The sequence below is a fragment of the Filicampus tigris genome, chromosome 1 (genome assembly GCF_054856515.1).
Source record: "Filicampus tigris isolate MCC_2025a chromosome 1, RoL_Ftig_1.0, whole genome shotgun sequence".
Taxonomy (NCBI): Eukaryota; Metazoa; Chordata; class Actinopteri; order Syngnathiformes; family Syngnathidae; genus Filicampus; species Filicampus tigris.
In genome coordinates this window covers 40157216-40173714 of record NC_141217.1, presented here as the reverse complement: position 1 = coordinate 40173714, position 16499 = coordinate 40157216, and the positions used below count along the sequence as shown (strand labels likewise).

General features: G+C 47.0%; 1 protein-coding gene across 4 annotated transcripts; it reads left to right on the top strand.

The window, feature by feature from the left end:
• The first annotated feature begins 2322 nt into the window (after positions 1 to 2322).
• Positions 2323 to 14724, top strand: LOC147154091 (poly(rC)-binding protein 3-like). Of its 4 annotated transcripts, none has more exons than XM_086040899.1 (13): positions 2325 to 2564; positions 6875 to 7043; positions 7128 to 7151; positions 7239 to 7271; positions 7508 to 7624; positions 8111 to 8242; positions 8318 to 8446; positions 9022 to 9165; positions 10579 to 10620; positions 12099 to 12174; positions 12626 to 12681; positions 12858 to 13027; positions 14342 to 14724. In XM_086040899.1, the coding sequence occupies exons 2-13, from the start codon at positions 6969 to 6971 to the stop codon at positions 14394 to 14396; spliced, it is 1053 nt and encodes a 350-aa protein (XP_085897025.1). In that variant the 5' UTR covers positions 2325 to 2564; positions 6875 to 6968; the 3' UTR covers positions 14397 to 14724. The 4 variants fall into 4 exon arrangements, with proteins under 4 accessions (XP_085897039.1, XP_085897033.1, XP_085897025.1 ...); XM_086040890.1 differs by having other exon boundaries at positions 12096 to 12174; XM_086040913.1 differs by lacking the exon at positions 9022 to 9165 and having other exon boundaries at positions 2323 to 2564.
• Positions 14725 to 16499: the final 1775 nt, after the last annotated feature.

Genomic DNA, 16499 nt, shown 5'->3' with positions numbered 1-16499 from the left:
TGGCCTCGTTTGAATTTGAAGGTGTTTCCAAACACTTGACTGGTACTGTACTCAAACCACGGACTCTTTCATCCCTAAATGCGACCCTCAATTTCCATGCCCTGCCTCAAACCCTAACAGACACTTCTCCGTCACTTTCGCACAACTTTTTGGGAAACAGTGACTGCATGACCGGCCGCTTACGTATGCTGGGTCATCTCAGCCAAACGTTTTCGCGTCGCCTCCCTCGCATGGACAGCAATCGGTGGAATTGACGGGGAGCGCCATGTCCTTGTCCATGTCGGCCTGTCCTTCACACCCTTCTGCCTCCATTAGGACACGAGTATCCTGATAGGAAATGCGGCTGGCTGTGAGGACAAGTTGTGGTCGGGGTGGGCGGGTTGGTAATGGGCCGCCCGTCACCTTGCTAGAGGCCATTGGCAGGCATGGTGTGCAGGGTGGGGTCAATGAAGTTCTACAGCTCTCTTCACTCTTACATCCTGTGTGCCCTTCATCTACCAATTTGTCCGAAAGTCCCAGGCTGAAGCTTTTGGATTTACTGTTTCATTCTTGATGGAGTCAATCCCAGAAGATTCTTCACAAAAATATGTTCTATGAGCCTCCACTAGCCAAAACATGATATTCTAATGAATATTGCATTTGTGGAATACAAATTAAGCAGCAAAATTCACCCGTTCCCCCCCCCCCCCCATCTCAGGGGGTGGCCATTTTGTCACTCGCTGTCGACTGAAAATGCCATCACAGTTACTCAGAGCTCAGGTAACGACCAATCACGACTCACCTGTTTTCTGAAGATGTGCCGTGATTGGTTGCAACCTGAGCCCTGAGCAACTGTGATGTCATTTTCAGTTGACAGCGAGTGGCAAATTGGCCGCCCCGTGAGATGGACAAAAATGGGTGGATTTTACTGCTTAAAATTGAAGGCAACCCAAACACATTTTTTTCCCATAATATGTTCTATGCAGGCCCACTAGTCCTAACATGGCATTTGATATTGTGAAATATTGTGTTTGTGGAATATGATAAATTCACCCGTTTTTAGCTAGCTCGGGGGGCAGCCATTTTGTCACTTCTGTCGACTGAAGATGACATGGAAGTTGCTCAGGGCTCAGATAACGAGCAATCGTGGCTCATCTTCATAAAACAGTTCAACCGTGATTGGTTGTTATCTGAGCCCTGAGAAACTTTGATGTCAGTTTCAGTCGACAGAAGTGATAAAATGGCCGCCCCCTGAGCTAGCTAAAAGTTGGTGCATTTTGCTGCTTGTATTCCACAAACGCAATATGAATCAGAATGTCGTGTTTTGACGAGTGGGGCTGCATAGAACATATTCTTGTAAAGGAAACTTTGGGGTTGGCTTCCCATTGAAGCATCTGTGTCTGATGTGGCTCGTATGGTCATGAAGGTGGGCCAACCCATCGTACACCCCCACACTTCTTGTTAGTCAATGTAGAGCTAATTTAATGCTCTATTTGTACTTTGTCCCATGGGCCATTTTACAGTTGGGTTGGTGCATTATAGCACAATTTCCGATTTGTGTGGCGCAGGTATGAAACCAGCGTTGTTTGTTACGTGACGTGAGGGGGGAAAACTATTGTCAATGAGGTAAAAGCTGTTCTTCATTGTCTGCATTGCCCCTAATCCAACAACATTTGCTTTCTCCCAGCATCCCTGTCCAAGACTAATAATGTCAGATTAAGCTCTGCACAAATGTCCATCTGACATGAGGGCTGGATTTGTGCTGGATTGGAAAATCTGGATGGGCTGCCTCCCAAGCCCTATAATTCTACACATACACACACACACACACACACACACGCACACCCACTCACCCCCACGCACACACACACCCACGCACACACCTCCACACACACACAAACGCACATGCATCCACACATGGCCAACCGGATTAAAAAGCACAGGAGCCACAGAGGATGCGCATGTCATGGCAGCGAGTGGTTGTTTACTCAAGCTTTGGAAGTGTTCGTCTGATTTCGACCTAGAAGTTGCTCAACTATCCCAAAAGACACATTTGAAATAAGCAAGTTCATTTTGGCGACAAGGACTCAGTGGACTTTGGGTTTCTCGACCATCCCGTGGGCACGAAAAGGTTCCCCGAGGCCACACTTCCAATTTAGAGCACCTCAACCCTAGATATGTCCCTACGATGCCCTTGTGCCTCACTGGGCATGCATGCCCTCCTTTTGTTGTCGCCCAAAAAAAAAAAGAGGGGGGGTCGCAGGGTCTTGATAGGGCGGTGGGTGACGCTCGCCCAGATTACGTGTCATCAAACGGCCTATATACACTCAACACCAAACAATACGGCAAACAAATTGCAGCGCGGCCACCAAACTTGTATGGCCGAGATTGACAACCATCGTAGAATTTCGCCACCGGTCACGTGTTCCCCTGGTCACTCACGTGACCCCTTGGCACCGACCAATCGGGTGGCGCGTCGCACTGGCGAGAGCAAAAGGAAGAGGGTGGGGATCATTTTTCTTTTTGCGATTTTTAATCTTGCTACATCAACGGCGGTCGCTGACATCATCCTGCCCAGCAGAAAGGTAAAGCTGTGTTTTCGTGACTATTTATCTGGCTATAGAAGCCCAACGTCTGGTTACTGGCTGTTTTTCATCTCATAAATTCATTTTTGCCCCTAGAAAATATTGTACACTGTAAATATATATATTTAGCAATGGTTACTGGAATTCGGAAGCATCTGCTTGAGCGATGAAGCACATTGTCTGACGCCATCGGAATTAATTTCATTTATTCATTGACCATCATAGGCGTGACCTTTTGGATGAGCTCTTACGACCCATGACCTTATTTTCTTATCATCCGGAAAAGATCCTGTTAACGCTTTCTTAACTTATCGCCAGTGCCACGAGGGTCCCATGCAGAGAGGAAAAATATTTGGGTTTGCCCAAGAGAATTTTACAGAATGATCCGTTGACGGAGAATAGCTTTTATGCCGCTCAAGCACGGTGGCTTTTGTCGAGTACGATTGTATCCGCAGCCGGCTCGACTCACGCTGCGACATGCTGAAACGCACGCACGGGTCGCTTGCGATTGTTATCCCAATTATCGTCACTTTGATACTAGTGCTGCCATGTTTGCTAAGCTTGAAATGTGGTGCGAGGCTGCAGGGCGCCATGAATGGCTGCGTTGTTGTTGTTGCGAGGATTCACTCTAAAGAACGTGAGCAACATTCGGAAGCGTGCACGCGTCTTCTGTAGCACCCAAAACGCAAGCTAAAGGTCAGCGAGCTTCAAGGCCAACGGGAGCCGTGACTTCCTTTCACTTATTGCAAATTACGTCAAATCTAAAATGGCCGACTTGACGCGCAGCTTTTTCACAGCACAACATGGTGCGCCTGTATCGTTAAGCCTTTGACAGAGCGCCGCGGATGCTTGTGCGCCCCCACCCCCCCCCCCCCCCCTCCCGCCACTGCCACGATTGCAGGCGAACGCACTCGGAGACGCTTGCAACGCTGCTCGCTGAAAGTTGCCGCTGCTCTGAGTGTCTTTGAGGAAGCTTTTGATTATGATCCGGGCTGAGCTATCGAGATTCTGGGTCGCTGATGTGGACTGACAGCTTTTGAAAGGACTGTCATAGTGGTGTAGCATTGGCTGGATTCCCCCCACCCGCCGCCCACCCCCACTCTCATCCTATCGTAACACTCGCAACAAAAGCCCACACGAGACGAAAGCTGCTCATATACCAGGGAAGAGAATTTGTGAAGGAAGGTTCCCGTCTTGAAGATCTCCTTCGATGCCAATGTGATTGTCCTCACTTGAAGTTGCCAAGTTATCTCTTGAATGCTGCGTCAAAAACAACAAGAATATCAATGAGGTCAGCCAGAGGGCTCCCCCTGCCCCCTTTTGTTCACCCGTAATTGGAGCACAAACATCCGGAGACCTCCTCAGTGGAACGAGGAAACACATTGGCCGCGCTCAACGTTTGCCTCAGGCCAAAGGATGAGCTGTTGTCATCTATACGTAGATGCAAACATCTGTGCTAGGTTCAAGCAGGAAGATTGATTTTCTCAAATGCGCTCATGCATTTTCAACAACTCTCTTCCTTGAACGCACTCCGAATGTTCACGGCATTCATATACGTGATTCGGTCGGCGCCTTTGCTGCCGACATTGCATCCTCGCATCAAACCATCATGCCGCAATCTGAAAAGAGTTGGCTTAAAAAGAACACAATTTTGGCTCAAAAATGGACCCATCCACTATTTGGGTCAATTCGACCCACTTTCTTGCGTTGTTTTGTACAAAACAGTCCAATTTTTGGGTTTGTTTTGCAGAAAACCTTTCTGCAAAGACAACCCAGAGAGTTGGATCAAATTGACCCAGGTAGTGGATCGGTCCATTTTTGACCCCAAATTGTGTTCTTTTTAAGCCAACTCTTTTTAGAGTGTGGGATCCCTCCCTTGGGCAGATGTACAGGATTTCTCCTCTACTTGTTGTGACTTGTTTTGCAAAGTATCGACACCAAGGCTTATTGAGGACGAGCATCACTTTCCCTTTGCCACATTGCTGCGCCCTGAAACGCCAACACAACTAAGAGAGGTGCTCTTTGGGAACAAAGTGACCCCGGCCCTTTCTCGCCAGAGGTGCTTTTGCATCATTTACGCATCAGCGGCTCCTCATAAAAAGCAACATTTTGCCATTGTTACAAGAGCAGGAATGGAAGCCAAGCCATCAAGAGACAGGGCCTCGGGTTCATCTTTCTTCAACAGCAACGCAAGCAGCAAGTCTTTTCTGTGCATGGCAATCAGACGCAGGGAAATTCGGGAGGAAGGCGAGGGGTGTGTGTGTGTGTGTGGGTGTGGGTGTGTGGGGGGGGTGTGTGAGTGTGTGTGTAGGGGCTATGGTGCATTTTGTGCACTGTGTTGCCCAGCCGAGCGTAAAGCGTGATTAATTCAATAGCCGCCATAGAGGAGGAGGCTAGCAGCGCTGCAACACCGAGCGTGACCCACTTTCCCGTCAGATGTCATGAAAAATTCCCTCATTGTGTCGTCCCCCCAACTTCCTGCCTGACTGACTGTCAGACATGGGGGAGCAACATTTGCAAATTTAAGTGGAAACTTGTAACATGCTGTACACTGGAATTGTCAAAGAAAGGACAAAAACTTCCCAGTCTGACCTCGAAATAAAAAGAGCGTTTGCTGCAAGGTTTTCGCCCGATGGGCCGAATGATTCATGGAGCCTTGACCTAATTCCGCTAAAACACTATTCAAATGTGAATGTTTTTTTTGTTTTGGGGTCGACCTCAATTTACAGCTTTCATCACAGTTGAGGAAGTGTTTGTCAGGAATGCCACCCGTAAACGCATGTGTGTGTGAAGAGGACGCTGAGCCACGGGCTAAACTGCAACATAAAGCAACTTACAAAGTGCGATTTGCAGCACTTAGATGCGCTCTGCCTCCCCCCTCCCCGGTGAGGACCTGCACCACTGGATCGAGTCTTAAACCCGGATTAGGTTTTTTTTTTTTTTTTTTTTTTACGTAATCTGGTCTCCTCTGGGAGATTGGAGAGACAGCTGGCGACAGAATCCCTGTCCTTATCTCTTGGTCCTCCCCTGGCCTCCAACCAAGCCATGCATGCAGCATAGTTTAGCAGAGGTATGATTGGTGGATCCAGCGCAACATGCTGATGTTGCCTCACAATCAAACGGCTGCAACTACAGAAGAGGAAAATGTTGCTCGCGAGATGTCTTCCAAGGATGTAATGTAATGAGGAGCCATTAAGTGCTATCTTAATCAGTCCACATCAAGTCCTGCAATTATTCTTCAAGCGAAGTGCAATCAACATCAGTAGCTTTTTTTCCCCCCTTTTTTTGGGGGGCAAACAGCTGGCTACTCCGTGCTTTTAATCAAGTAACATCTTGATTTCTTGCAATTAAAAGACTGCCAGGGTAGGACTATATAATTACAAAGCTGCTAATTAGCAGATGGCACATGATGCAGCAGCTGGGGCAGGTAGAGATAAAAACTGTAAATGTGTTTTCATCTCGGCCTCTGATTGGCAGATTAAGACGTTGTCAAGGTCGGCTGCTTCAGGAGTCCCAACACACACACGCACGCACGTACACGCGAACACACCCACGCAAACACACACACAAAATCATGTTAAATTTAGTATCACAGTACATCCGTAGAAATGGAGCGTCAGTCCCGGTGGATGTGGCAAGTGCCCACGAGCAACCAGAGACTGAGCTACCAACCCCCCCATCACTCTGACTGACCTGATCGCTATTTGCATGCCGGAATATGTGCTCTGGTTCTCTGTGTGCCGTGCAAGAAAAACATACTGCAGAGTCTGAATTTAATTTCCCATCAGGAAGTATATTAGGTGTAAGAAATGTAAACCTGTAAACGTTTCCATTACAAATTAAAATGTGGGGAGCCGCCTTTAATCTCTGGACATTTAAGAACAAACACTCATTTTCTACAGGTAAATGGTGTGATTTGAAGGCGTAGCCATTTGACTGTTTTGTCCCACTCTGGCTGCGTGCATGACATAATGGTCCGGAGCGCCCTCTCGTGTTCATCCTTGTAAATGTCCAAATGCTATTAATCAATTGTGTTATTCCGGGAAAGAGACATTTCTTCACCTGGCCAAATCGCTCATCCTGTTTGAATAAGTTCAACGACATTCTGTTCACAACAGAATCATGGCAAGATCTGTTTGGAAAAACAACATCATTATAGCATATTGTAAAAGGACGTCAGGGGTGTGATTTCATTATTATTATTATTTTTAGCTGAGCATATTGTCTGATGTAGTAAACAGAAAATACGGACAGGGACTGAAATCTCAAAAGATTCTCAGATGTCTGACGTCACCCTCTTTGCCTTGTAGGTGACCGACCCATTGGCCGACTGCACCCTCGCACCCCTACTGGCCCTCGAACTCCTCTCTGACTTGACCGCACCCCTTTCCTTTCAAATCCGACATGGAGCCCATCAAGGTCCAATCAGAAGGTGGACTGAATGTGACCCTCACCATTCGACTGCTGATGCACGGAAAGGTGTGACTCGCATCAAATATCACATATCAGAAAGCAGCAAGGGGAAAAAAAAACTCACATTTTTGCGCATTTGTGTCTCTGCAGGAGGTTGGAAGCATCATAGGGAAGGTAAATGCCATCAGCTCCCATTTTCAATGTCATATTTTGATTGAGAAATAATACATGCGGCATCTGAATGGACTTTATCACTTCCAGAAAGGGGAGACAGTGAAGAAAATGCGTGAAGACGTAAGTAGAGGTGTTCTATAGGAATCTTCTTGTGGAAGCGAGCTGGAGTGGTACCTTGACTTTAATTTGTTTCCTGACCAAGCTCGTAACTTGGCTCAACTCAAACGTTGGCTCCCAACACAAAGCAAAAATAAGTACAATAACAACTCTACAGAGCTGTAAGTTGGGGCACTTGTAAGTCAAGGTACCACCCGCGGTAGTTTCCTGCTCATAGACGAGCCTGTGCCGCTATACAGAGTGGCGCTCGCATCAACATCTCAGAAGGCAACTGCCCCGAACGGATAGTCACCATCACCGGGCCGACGGACGCCATCTTCAAGGCCTTCGCAATGATCGCCTACAAGTTTGAGGAGGTAACAGCTCCCGCACGTGGTGCTTTCACACAAGCGCAATTTTCTCTCCTTAGTTTGCCTCGTTACCATGGCCCCATTCGTACTTTTTGTTGGGAAAAGGGGATTTCCGGCGGCGCCAAACCCATTTGGCTGTAGCGGAGCAATCAAAACAAGAGAATACAGTGAATGGCTTTTGAATGATGATTTTAGCCTCCTCCTCTACCGCTTTAATTTGTGATTTGTTCAAGTTCAAGTGTTTAGTTCAAGATGTAAATTGATTGAAAAATAGTCACTGTCACTGCTCTTTTGATGCTGAAATGGCTCGCGCGATTTAGAGCTGATGATGGCTAGCAGGGTTGCTATTATGAATTGTTTAATTCCGTACTCAAGCCAAGGACACAACCCCGATGCTGGAGCTTTGATGTCCAGTCCGCCACCCGAAAGCATCCTGCCGCCTATTGTTAACGTTGTGGTATGTTCTATAAACGGACACAAATGTCATGCCAGGATATCATCAACTCTATGAGCAACAGTCCTGCCACCAGCAAACCCCCTGTGACCCTCCGGCTTGTGGTCCCAGCCAGCCAGTGCGGCTCGCTCATTGGCAAAGGGGGCTCCAAAATCAAGGAGATGAGAGAGGTAGCCCAAAGCTAAGCCCGCGTGCCAGTCTGCAAACACAAACGCGTGCCTTCTCTTTCCCCCTCTTTCCTCCAGTCCACAGGCGCTCAGGTCCAGGTGGCGGGCGACATGCTCCCCAACTCAACGGAGAGGGCGGTGACCATTTCCGGGGCGCCGGAGGCCATCATACAGTGTGTCAAACAAATATGCGTGGTGATGCTGGAGGTACGCTAGCCCCGTGTATTCTGCGCTCCTGTCATGTGTGTGTGGGGAACGAACGCCCGCCGCTTTCGTCCACTTTTACTGGCACATGGCCACATTTCCGCCACGGGGATTTGACAGTGTTGATTGCAAATAAACCAGCGTGGCAGATTAACATGAATCATAGATGTCAGAATCATATGAAACGTATCGGTGACCCCTCGCAGGGTCCGATCACATTTCTGCTCGTTGTGTTGTTTGAAAATGTCAACCGTCTGCGTGCCATGCAGTTGTCCAGCGGGCCATCGTGACGGACGCCGGCACAGTTGCGACACGGCTGTAAGTCTCTAGCGTGCTCGAATGGGCCGTTGTTTTCAGTGTGTAGCGTCATCATTATCCAGTTGAAAGTGATGTTCCAGGTGACTCACAAACTGGACCTTATGTCAGCATGTGCACAGTGAAGAGCACTTTTGTGTCACAGGTCTTCCCCCAGGCACCGCCCCTCTCGGTCTCACTTGATGCTCTCTTTCGTCCTCTTTTTCTTCTTCTCTAACACTCTCTCCACATCTCACTCCTCCTCCCACCCTTGCCGTCCTCAGTCCCCACCGAAAGGTGCCACCATCCCCTACCGCCCCAAGCCTGCCTCCACCCCTGTCATTTTTTCAGGTGGCCAGGTAAGAGCAGACCCGCTGGGGGCGTCCACAGCCAACCTCAGCCTCTTACTGCAGCACCAGCCACTGCCTGTTAGTGTCGCACCAGGTTTTATTCAAGCAACCCCGCCTCCTCCCTCCACGCACACACAATCCGCACCCGGCCAACCCTCACTCCCCCACCCGACCCCTGGACTAGCATGAGACACTCACCGCTGTCCGCTGTGCCGTCACTGACATCCATCAGCCTGGAATTGGGATAAAAGGCGTCGCCGGGAGTCATTAAGGGATCATTTGGCTGCGTCCGCAGTGTATTATTCTGGGGTGGAAAAATCCATCAACTTCGCAGGGAGATGGGCGAGCGCACAAAATTATTTATGAGAGCCAAAAACAGACAAGAAAAATGTCCGTGTGCTCCTAAAACTGAATGGGCATGACGAAAAAAAAACGGTCAATATCTAAATAATTCCAAACAAATATGACTCTCATTGGTTCATTTTAAAAGAGGGCAACTGGTGGACCAACGGTCAGGTCTTACTACTCTCCTGCTCAAATCTGTCTGGCCAGGTGCCAACTGCCAAGTACAACTATTGGCCACTTAACAGAATCTCAGCTCCAACTGCATTTCAGACACCAGCAGTGATTCAAAGGAACCCAAAGCATTTAGCCCGATGCGGTGAAGCAACACATAAAAATGACAAGAGGGCCACGTGCCAGGTAAAAAACAAACAAACAAAAACAAAATCCATATTGTGAAGCAACACATAAAAATGACAAGAAGGCCACGTGCCAGGTAAAAAACGAACAAAAAAAACCAAAATCCATATTGTGAAGCAACACATAAAAATGACAAGAAGGCCACGTGCCAGGTAAAAAACAAACAAAAAAAAACCCAAATCCATATTGTGAAGCAACACATAAAAATGACAAGACGGCCACGTGCCAGGTAAAAAACAAACAAAAAAAAAACCAAATCCATATTGTGAAGCAACACATAAAAATGACAAGACGGCCACGTGCCAGGTAAAAAACAAACAAAAAAAAAACCAAATCCATATTGTGAATACTACTTTGTTAACAATGATGCCATTTGGTCTTTCCTTGGTTTGCCACTGCCTTGGTTCTCTGCGGAACAAGCCAGCAATGCAAACCGGGTCTGTGACTGATGTCATCACTCCAGCTGCTGTCTTTTAGGGCAAAATGAAATTTAGCGGAGTTCTGGCCACTGCAGCATCCCACCCATAGACCAAGCACATAACTCCTCCCCTCCACCGCCTCCCCCCGCCTGTCACAGTGATCCCATATTGATATAATTCAACTGGATTTGATTGATGATAGCGCAACATGACAACATTCAACTGTTTAGTGCATGTCTTTCTCGTAGCCTGGCGAAAAATGTAAAGCTCCAGACAGTAATTCCAATTTTTGAACGTGGACATTTTGTGTTGCAGCAATGCAGTGTGACAAAACAAAAAACAAAACAAGGTCTCCGTTTCATGTTTGCAGGCTTACACCATCCAAGGACAGTATGCCATCCCACATCCAGATGTGAGTGCTCGCCACACCCGGCGCCCCACATTGCCTCCAAATCTCTCTCTTGGAATCACAGGCGCTATACCGGCACCTCCCCGTCCTCCTTCATTAATATTCAATGCTAATATGAATCTGGCTAATATGGCCATCTGACATGTAATTCCTATATGTTCTGACTCGAAAGACTCTCGACTTCCTTCTGTCTGTGCTCTGTTAAACCTCCGGGGGGCTTGGCCTGCAGCTCACAACACCAGCTAATGGTATCAGCGTCTAATATTGAGCTCTCCAGCACGTAACATCCTCGTCTTCAGCGTTTGCCCGAACAAGAACCTCGGCACTACATGCCGACTCATCTGGGCGCTCAGCTACTCATCTGTAAAAACACCGGAGCCACTGAGCGACCATTGATTTTATTATCGTAAAATCAATGTAAGACTTCGCCACAGCCAAACAATCCTCAGCAAGTCTGTCTGACTTAACTGATAGGGTGCACACGCTCGTATGAGGAAAGCCACACTTGGGTCCGAGTACAAGTTTCCCAACAGAAAATAACTGGAGCAGAAATTTAAGTCAACACGGAGAACATTACTTGCATAAAAGTCTTAAAAGTATCCGAAATTTAATACATTTTTTTTTAATGATAGTTCGCGCTCAAGTATTGGAAGTAACAGTAATTTTTCAAAATGAACATTAATAAGAATATCAATCGTGTCTTTATTGTGTCGTCCTTTCGACAACATGACATCGGGAAACAAGAGAGAGGCTTGAACTTGCGTGTTGGGAAATTGGGCGCCCGGCTTTGGAAGGCGCGACTGACTGCAGTATTTTGCTGCTTTGTGTGGCGCGGTTCAACGTCAACAAACCATTTTGCCTGAAATCTTTTGGAGTAGGAAGGTGGTTAAGGGAAATGCAAATGTGTAAACATGAAAATTGACAGAATTATAAATAAAGCAAAGATATGTGACAATTCTGCTAAGTACAGTAACTAATGTTTTATTTGTAGTTTGTGTGTATTCGCGTCACAGCGCCATCTGCTGGATCAGGTTGGTTGCCGTGTGACGCAATTGGACTGTAATTTTGAAAAGTGAAAGTTAATTCTTATAGCGCCACCGAGATTTGGGACCTTAGCGAGACGTACTGGCATCTTGCGCAGCGTGTGTGCCAGTCCTCCGCAAGGAAAAGAGTTTGTACATTTTGCGTCTAATCTGCACAAGGACATCTCTCGCTCTCGTGCTCTCACGCAGGGCGGAGGTCATCAACTTTTTGTATTTTATTTTTTAAAAAGGCAGGTTGAGATGCTCGAATCCCCACAAGAACAAACTCAGGCCAAGCCCTTTATGATCGTCTTGGCCTTTTTGTGTTTCCTCAGATCCCGTCTGTTGACTCTCGTAGCCTTCGCGCGCGCGTGTGTGAGAGAGCGAGTGTGCGTGCGCAAACGTGTTTTTAACGATGACCTCATAGCTTTGCTGTCCTCCTCCTCCCCCCCTCAGCAGTTGAGCAAGCTCCACCAGTTGGCTATGCAGCAAACCCCCTTTACCCCCCTCGGACAGACCACCCCTGCCTTTCCCGGTACGTAGCCACCTACACGACAACCCTCTTGACCGAAACTCCTTCTCTCGTTTGCACCTGTAGAAGTCAACACATTCTCGTCCTCCTACGCTTTCTTCTCTCGCTGTTTTCTCTTCTTCTTCTTCTTCTACTGCTTCTCCTTCTTCTTTTTCTTCTTCTTCTTCTCCTTCTTCTTCTCCTTCTTCTTCTTGTCGCCTTCCTCCTTTTGCTCTGCCTCGGACATGGCCTGCTGGTGGTCTGCTCTTGTTGATGTTGAGGTGTTTTTTTTGTTGTTTTCTATTTTTCCCATAGCATCCTTTCTTTAAATGTGTCTCAAAGACTTTCCGTCCAGAGAGTCGGGTGTTCTGATGTGTGCTCGTGGGCCCAGCGTGGCGCATCGCTCAAATGACTTCTTCTGGTATTTTATGTCTTCCCCCTCTCCTCCTCGTCCTCTTCCCGGTGCGGTGAGCAGCAGGTCTGGATGCCAGTAACCAGGCCAGTACTCATGAACTCACCATTCCCAATGATGTGAGTAGCAAATAAAAGCCGATTCAAGTTGACTGTAGAATTTGTGACGCTAACTCCTTCGCCCGCGAGTCCTTTGCAGTCTTTTACAAACCTGGCAAAGAAATGCCAATAATCAAGAAAGAGCAACATGTGCATGGCCTGGCCATCCTAAGTCCCGCCCCCGTTTCTTTTCCCAGCTAATAGGCTGCATAATTGGACGCCAGGGAACCAAAATCAACGAGATCCGTCAGATGTCTGGGGCACAGATCAAAATTGCTAACGCCATGGAAGGGTCATCGGAGCGCCAGATCACCATCACAGGGACCCCCGCCAACATAAGCCTGGCCCAGTACCTCATCAATGCAAGGTGAATGCTTGCTAGGCGCTAAGCTTCCTGCAAATGACCCTTTGCCCTTAGAGAATAACCGTAAAGAAATCTCCCGTCCGTGTTATCATTTGGATCTGGAAGTGATCACTCATGCCTATGTCGCCTCACACCTTGGCTATTGCAGTTCTCTCTTCAGCTGTCTCAATAACTCTCCGTCGGGAATTTGGAATCGCTTTCTTTTCATTGCGCCGGAACAGCAGCAGACAAAACCTGGAGTGGGGGGGTCAGGTGACTTTGAGTGCGGTCGGTTGGGAATCAGCAGAAAGTTTGAAGAGCGAGCAGAAGATGGAAGAAAAGAAAGAGTGAGGGGAGGTTCCCCTGAATTCCGAAATGTTTCCCTGGTCCGTCCCAGGAACATCTCTCGTTCTCCTTTCTCATTTTGATCCAAGATTTGCTATTTTATTCCTAAAAGTTAATGGCTTCCTCTCCCCCATAATATTTCTATCATTTGCTCCCTTTGTATTTGTGTTGCCAGGAGACACGAAACAATCGTTTGCAGTAAACGCAATAACGCACTTAAATGATCAATATAGCCAAGAACAAACCACAGATCATCATGTGTGTGTGCGGGGGGTAGGGGGTTCAGCGCCCCTCCTCACTTTCTCTCTTGGTGGGAGAGGGAAAAAAAGAGGTGTTAAGTCATTTTAAAGTAGGGACTCTCTTCATAACAGGAAGGGATGTTAGTGTGATTGTGTTCTTCCGATGAGGCAATCGGTTCCCGACCAAAATTTCGCAATGTTCTCTTCATCAAAAAGGGACACTTGGTTGACCTCAAGTCAGTCTTTGTTGGAATGTAGACATGTTGAAGGGGGGGACAAGGAGTTAGTGTACTGTAAAAAAAAAAAAGTTGGACTCAAAATTTCATGGAAACGAACATTGATGAGTAAAAAAAACTCAAGGCAAATTGTTGGTCGCACCCGACTCGCTAACTTTGTTGCCATGTAACCAATTGACATTTGAAAGTTGTTCCAACGGAAATGACCCCCCAAAATAAGTTCTGTTTTTCACAGTGTGGTCGATGCATTTCAATTTGTGCAAAAGCGGACCCCTCCCTACTTGGTTCCAATGACTACGGGGTCACAGGTCGTGTTACCTGCCGGCTTGGCGCAGTCTTCACTACACCGACAAATGTTGTCTTTGCGTATGGCGATTGCGCAACTACACCATGTAAAGGGCTGTGTGAAAAGCGCAATGTAGCTAAAATGTGGTCACTCAGTCACTCAGTCACTCAGTCACTCACTCAGTCAGTCGGTCAGCCAGCCAGCCAGTCAGTCACTTGCGTTGATGCCGCAGGTTCCGAGACGTGGCGGCCATGTGGAACGACCCAACCTCCATGACCACATCCTGAGCTCCCTGTCTGGCTCTTCCATCTGGCCCTTTCCAACGACTGACGACGCCCCGCGGACTCTGGCTCTGGCTCTCCGAAAACCCCGAGCACCGGCCGCCCTGGTCCTCCACGCACCAGCGAGGCCCGACGGCTCACCTTGATTTCAGAGAGCCAATTTGAAAAAAAGAAAACTCTCTGTTGATTACCTTCTTTTTGTTTTAGAGAACTGTTGAAGCATGTTGAATGTTTATTAGCAACAACTTGTGTTACTTTCTTCTTTCCGTTCATCGATTTTTCTCTGTCAGTGCTGCGTCATAGAACATTTAAGAAGTAAAAAGATTGAACATTTTGTAGAAGTAGTTCTTTGCATTTATTACAGCTCAGTGATGCTATCGGCAGAGTGTGGTGGGATGTAGCCAAATTTTTATAATATACCCTAGGAACGAAAACAACAAAAAACGGAGCCTTTAGAAAACAACATTGGACTAGTTCGCGTCTGCCCTAATTTGCATCTTTGTCAGATGACATCACATGACCCTTTTTAGCCAATGGTATCACTCCTGGAGCCTCCCGTTTTGTGTGGATCGATCGCCTACATTTCTGTACATTCTTGCTTATATTGCATGTGTTGAGTGTTGTACTGTTGTGTATTTGAGCAGAACCTGTTCGGTGGCCCTCGCAACGTTATATCTTTGTGCTCCTGCTCTTTTCCGCTCATGTTTTAAGCTTCTTTTCTGGCCACTCACTTGTAGTCCTACACCCTGCCCAGACCTGTAGCCTCCTTCGATGACTAGCGTATACATGCATGAAAGCAAATTAGACAAAAGTCAGTGGCCGCAACACTGACCGCAAAATTGAAATGATTGTTTATGATCATACTGTATTAGCTTTGTACAAGGACTTTTATGACTATTTGTCAACTACGCGGCGCTCATGCAATAGACGATTCAACACTTTACTCTGGACTGCCTCTGACGTGCGAGGGGTTAGTTGGCCTCGGGCTGTGTCCAAAAGCGTTTGGCTCCTTTCCTTTGTTGTTTTGATGTAAGGGAACTCGGAAGAGTGAAGCACAGGGGAAAGAAGCCGAAACTTCAAAGCAAACGAGTTTGGACCAAGCCAAAAGGTGTTTGGAGGCCAAAGAATGTTCAGGGGTTTGTCGGGTGGCGGGGAGGGGGGGGGGGGGGGAATGGGGGGGGACCCACGGGGGCCTGGGCGGGCATGACCACTCAGTCTCTTTTCACGATTGTTTATTTGTGTCATGTCTCTTTCATCGTTTATTCGACGCTTTAGGTTTGAATGTCTTTTCACGCTCACAACTGTCGGCAACTCATTTTTGGGGTTTGGTTTTTGTGCAAGTCATTTGACAAATGCACTTTTATTTTTTTTTGTGGTTTGTTCATCAGTAAACTCAAGCTAATGAGAGGGAGGTAAGGATGCAATTTGGTCAACAAAGCTCAAACTCTGCTAGAAGCTCAATTCTGTGCTGATGTACACAAACAGCTGTTGAATGTTACCGTCCACGTCACATGACGGACCGTATGTCCAACACGGCAGCCGTTGCTATGTGCGACTTTTATTTTGCAGCATGCTACGCCTTTGACTTCAACATGGACACCAGAGGCTGTTGGGATACATTGCCGGTGGCCATTGTGCAATAAATCTTACAGTTTGACGTGATAGGTGAGCTGAGCAATGTAACAATAGCTTTGAGTTTCTATGATTCGGGCTGAATAGAATGTCAAAGGGCATGCTGTCATTCTTTGCAAAGTTTCAGAGATATGCCAGAGAGCATTCTTGTTCTTCTCTTTTTTTTTCCTTAAGATGCTGGCTCTGTTGGCATTTAGACACAGTCTGTCTTGATGGCAAAGCAGGAATATTGAGTTGAAGTGGTGGCAGTGTGATTTCAATAACATCGATATTCATGTACAATTACAGTATGTGTTTGAAAAACTATTTATTTACATTTGTGTATATGACTGAAGCAAACTGCAACTAATGCAATAATAGGGTGCAATGTGCAATTATTTATTCTATTCTTTTCCCCCTTCGTAGACAGGAGAGCTATGTAGCTTGTTGCAAAATGTTGTTGTTTTTTTTCATTTAAAGTTTTTTTTCCATGTGGCG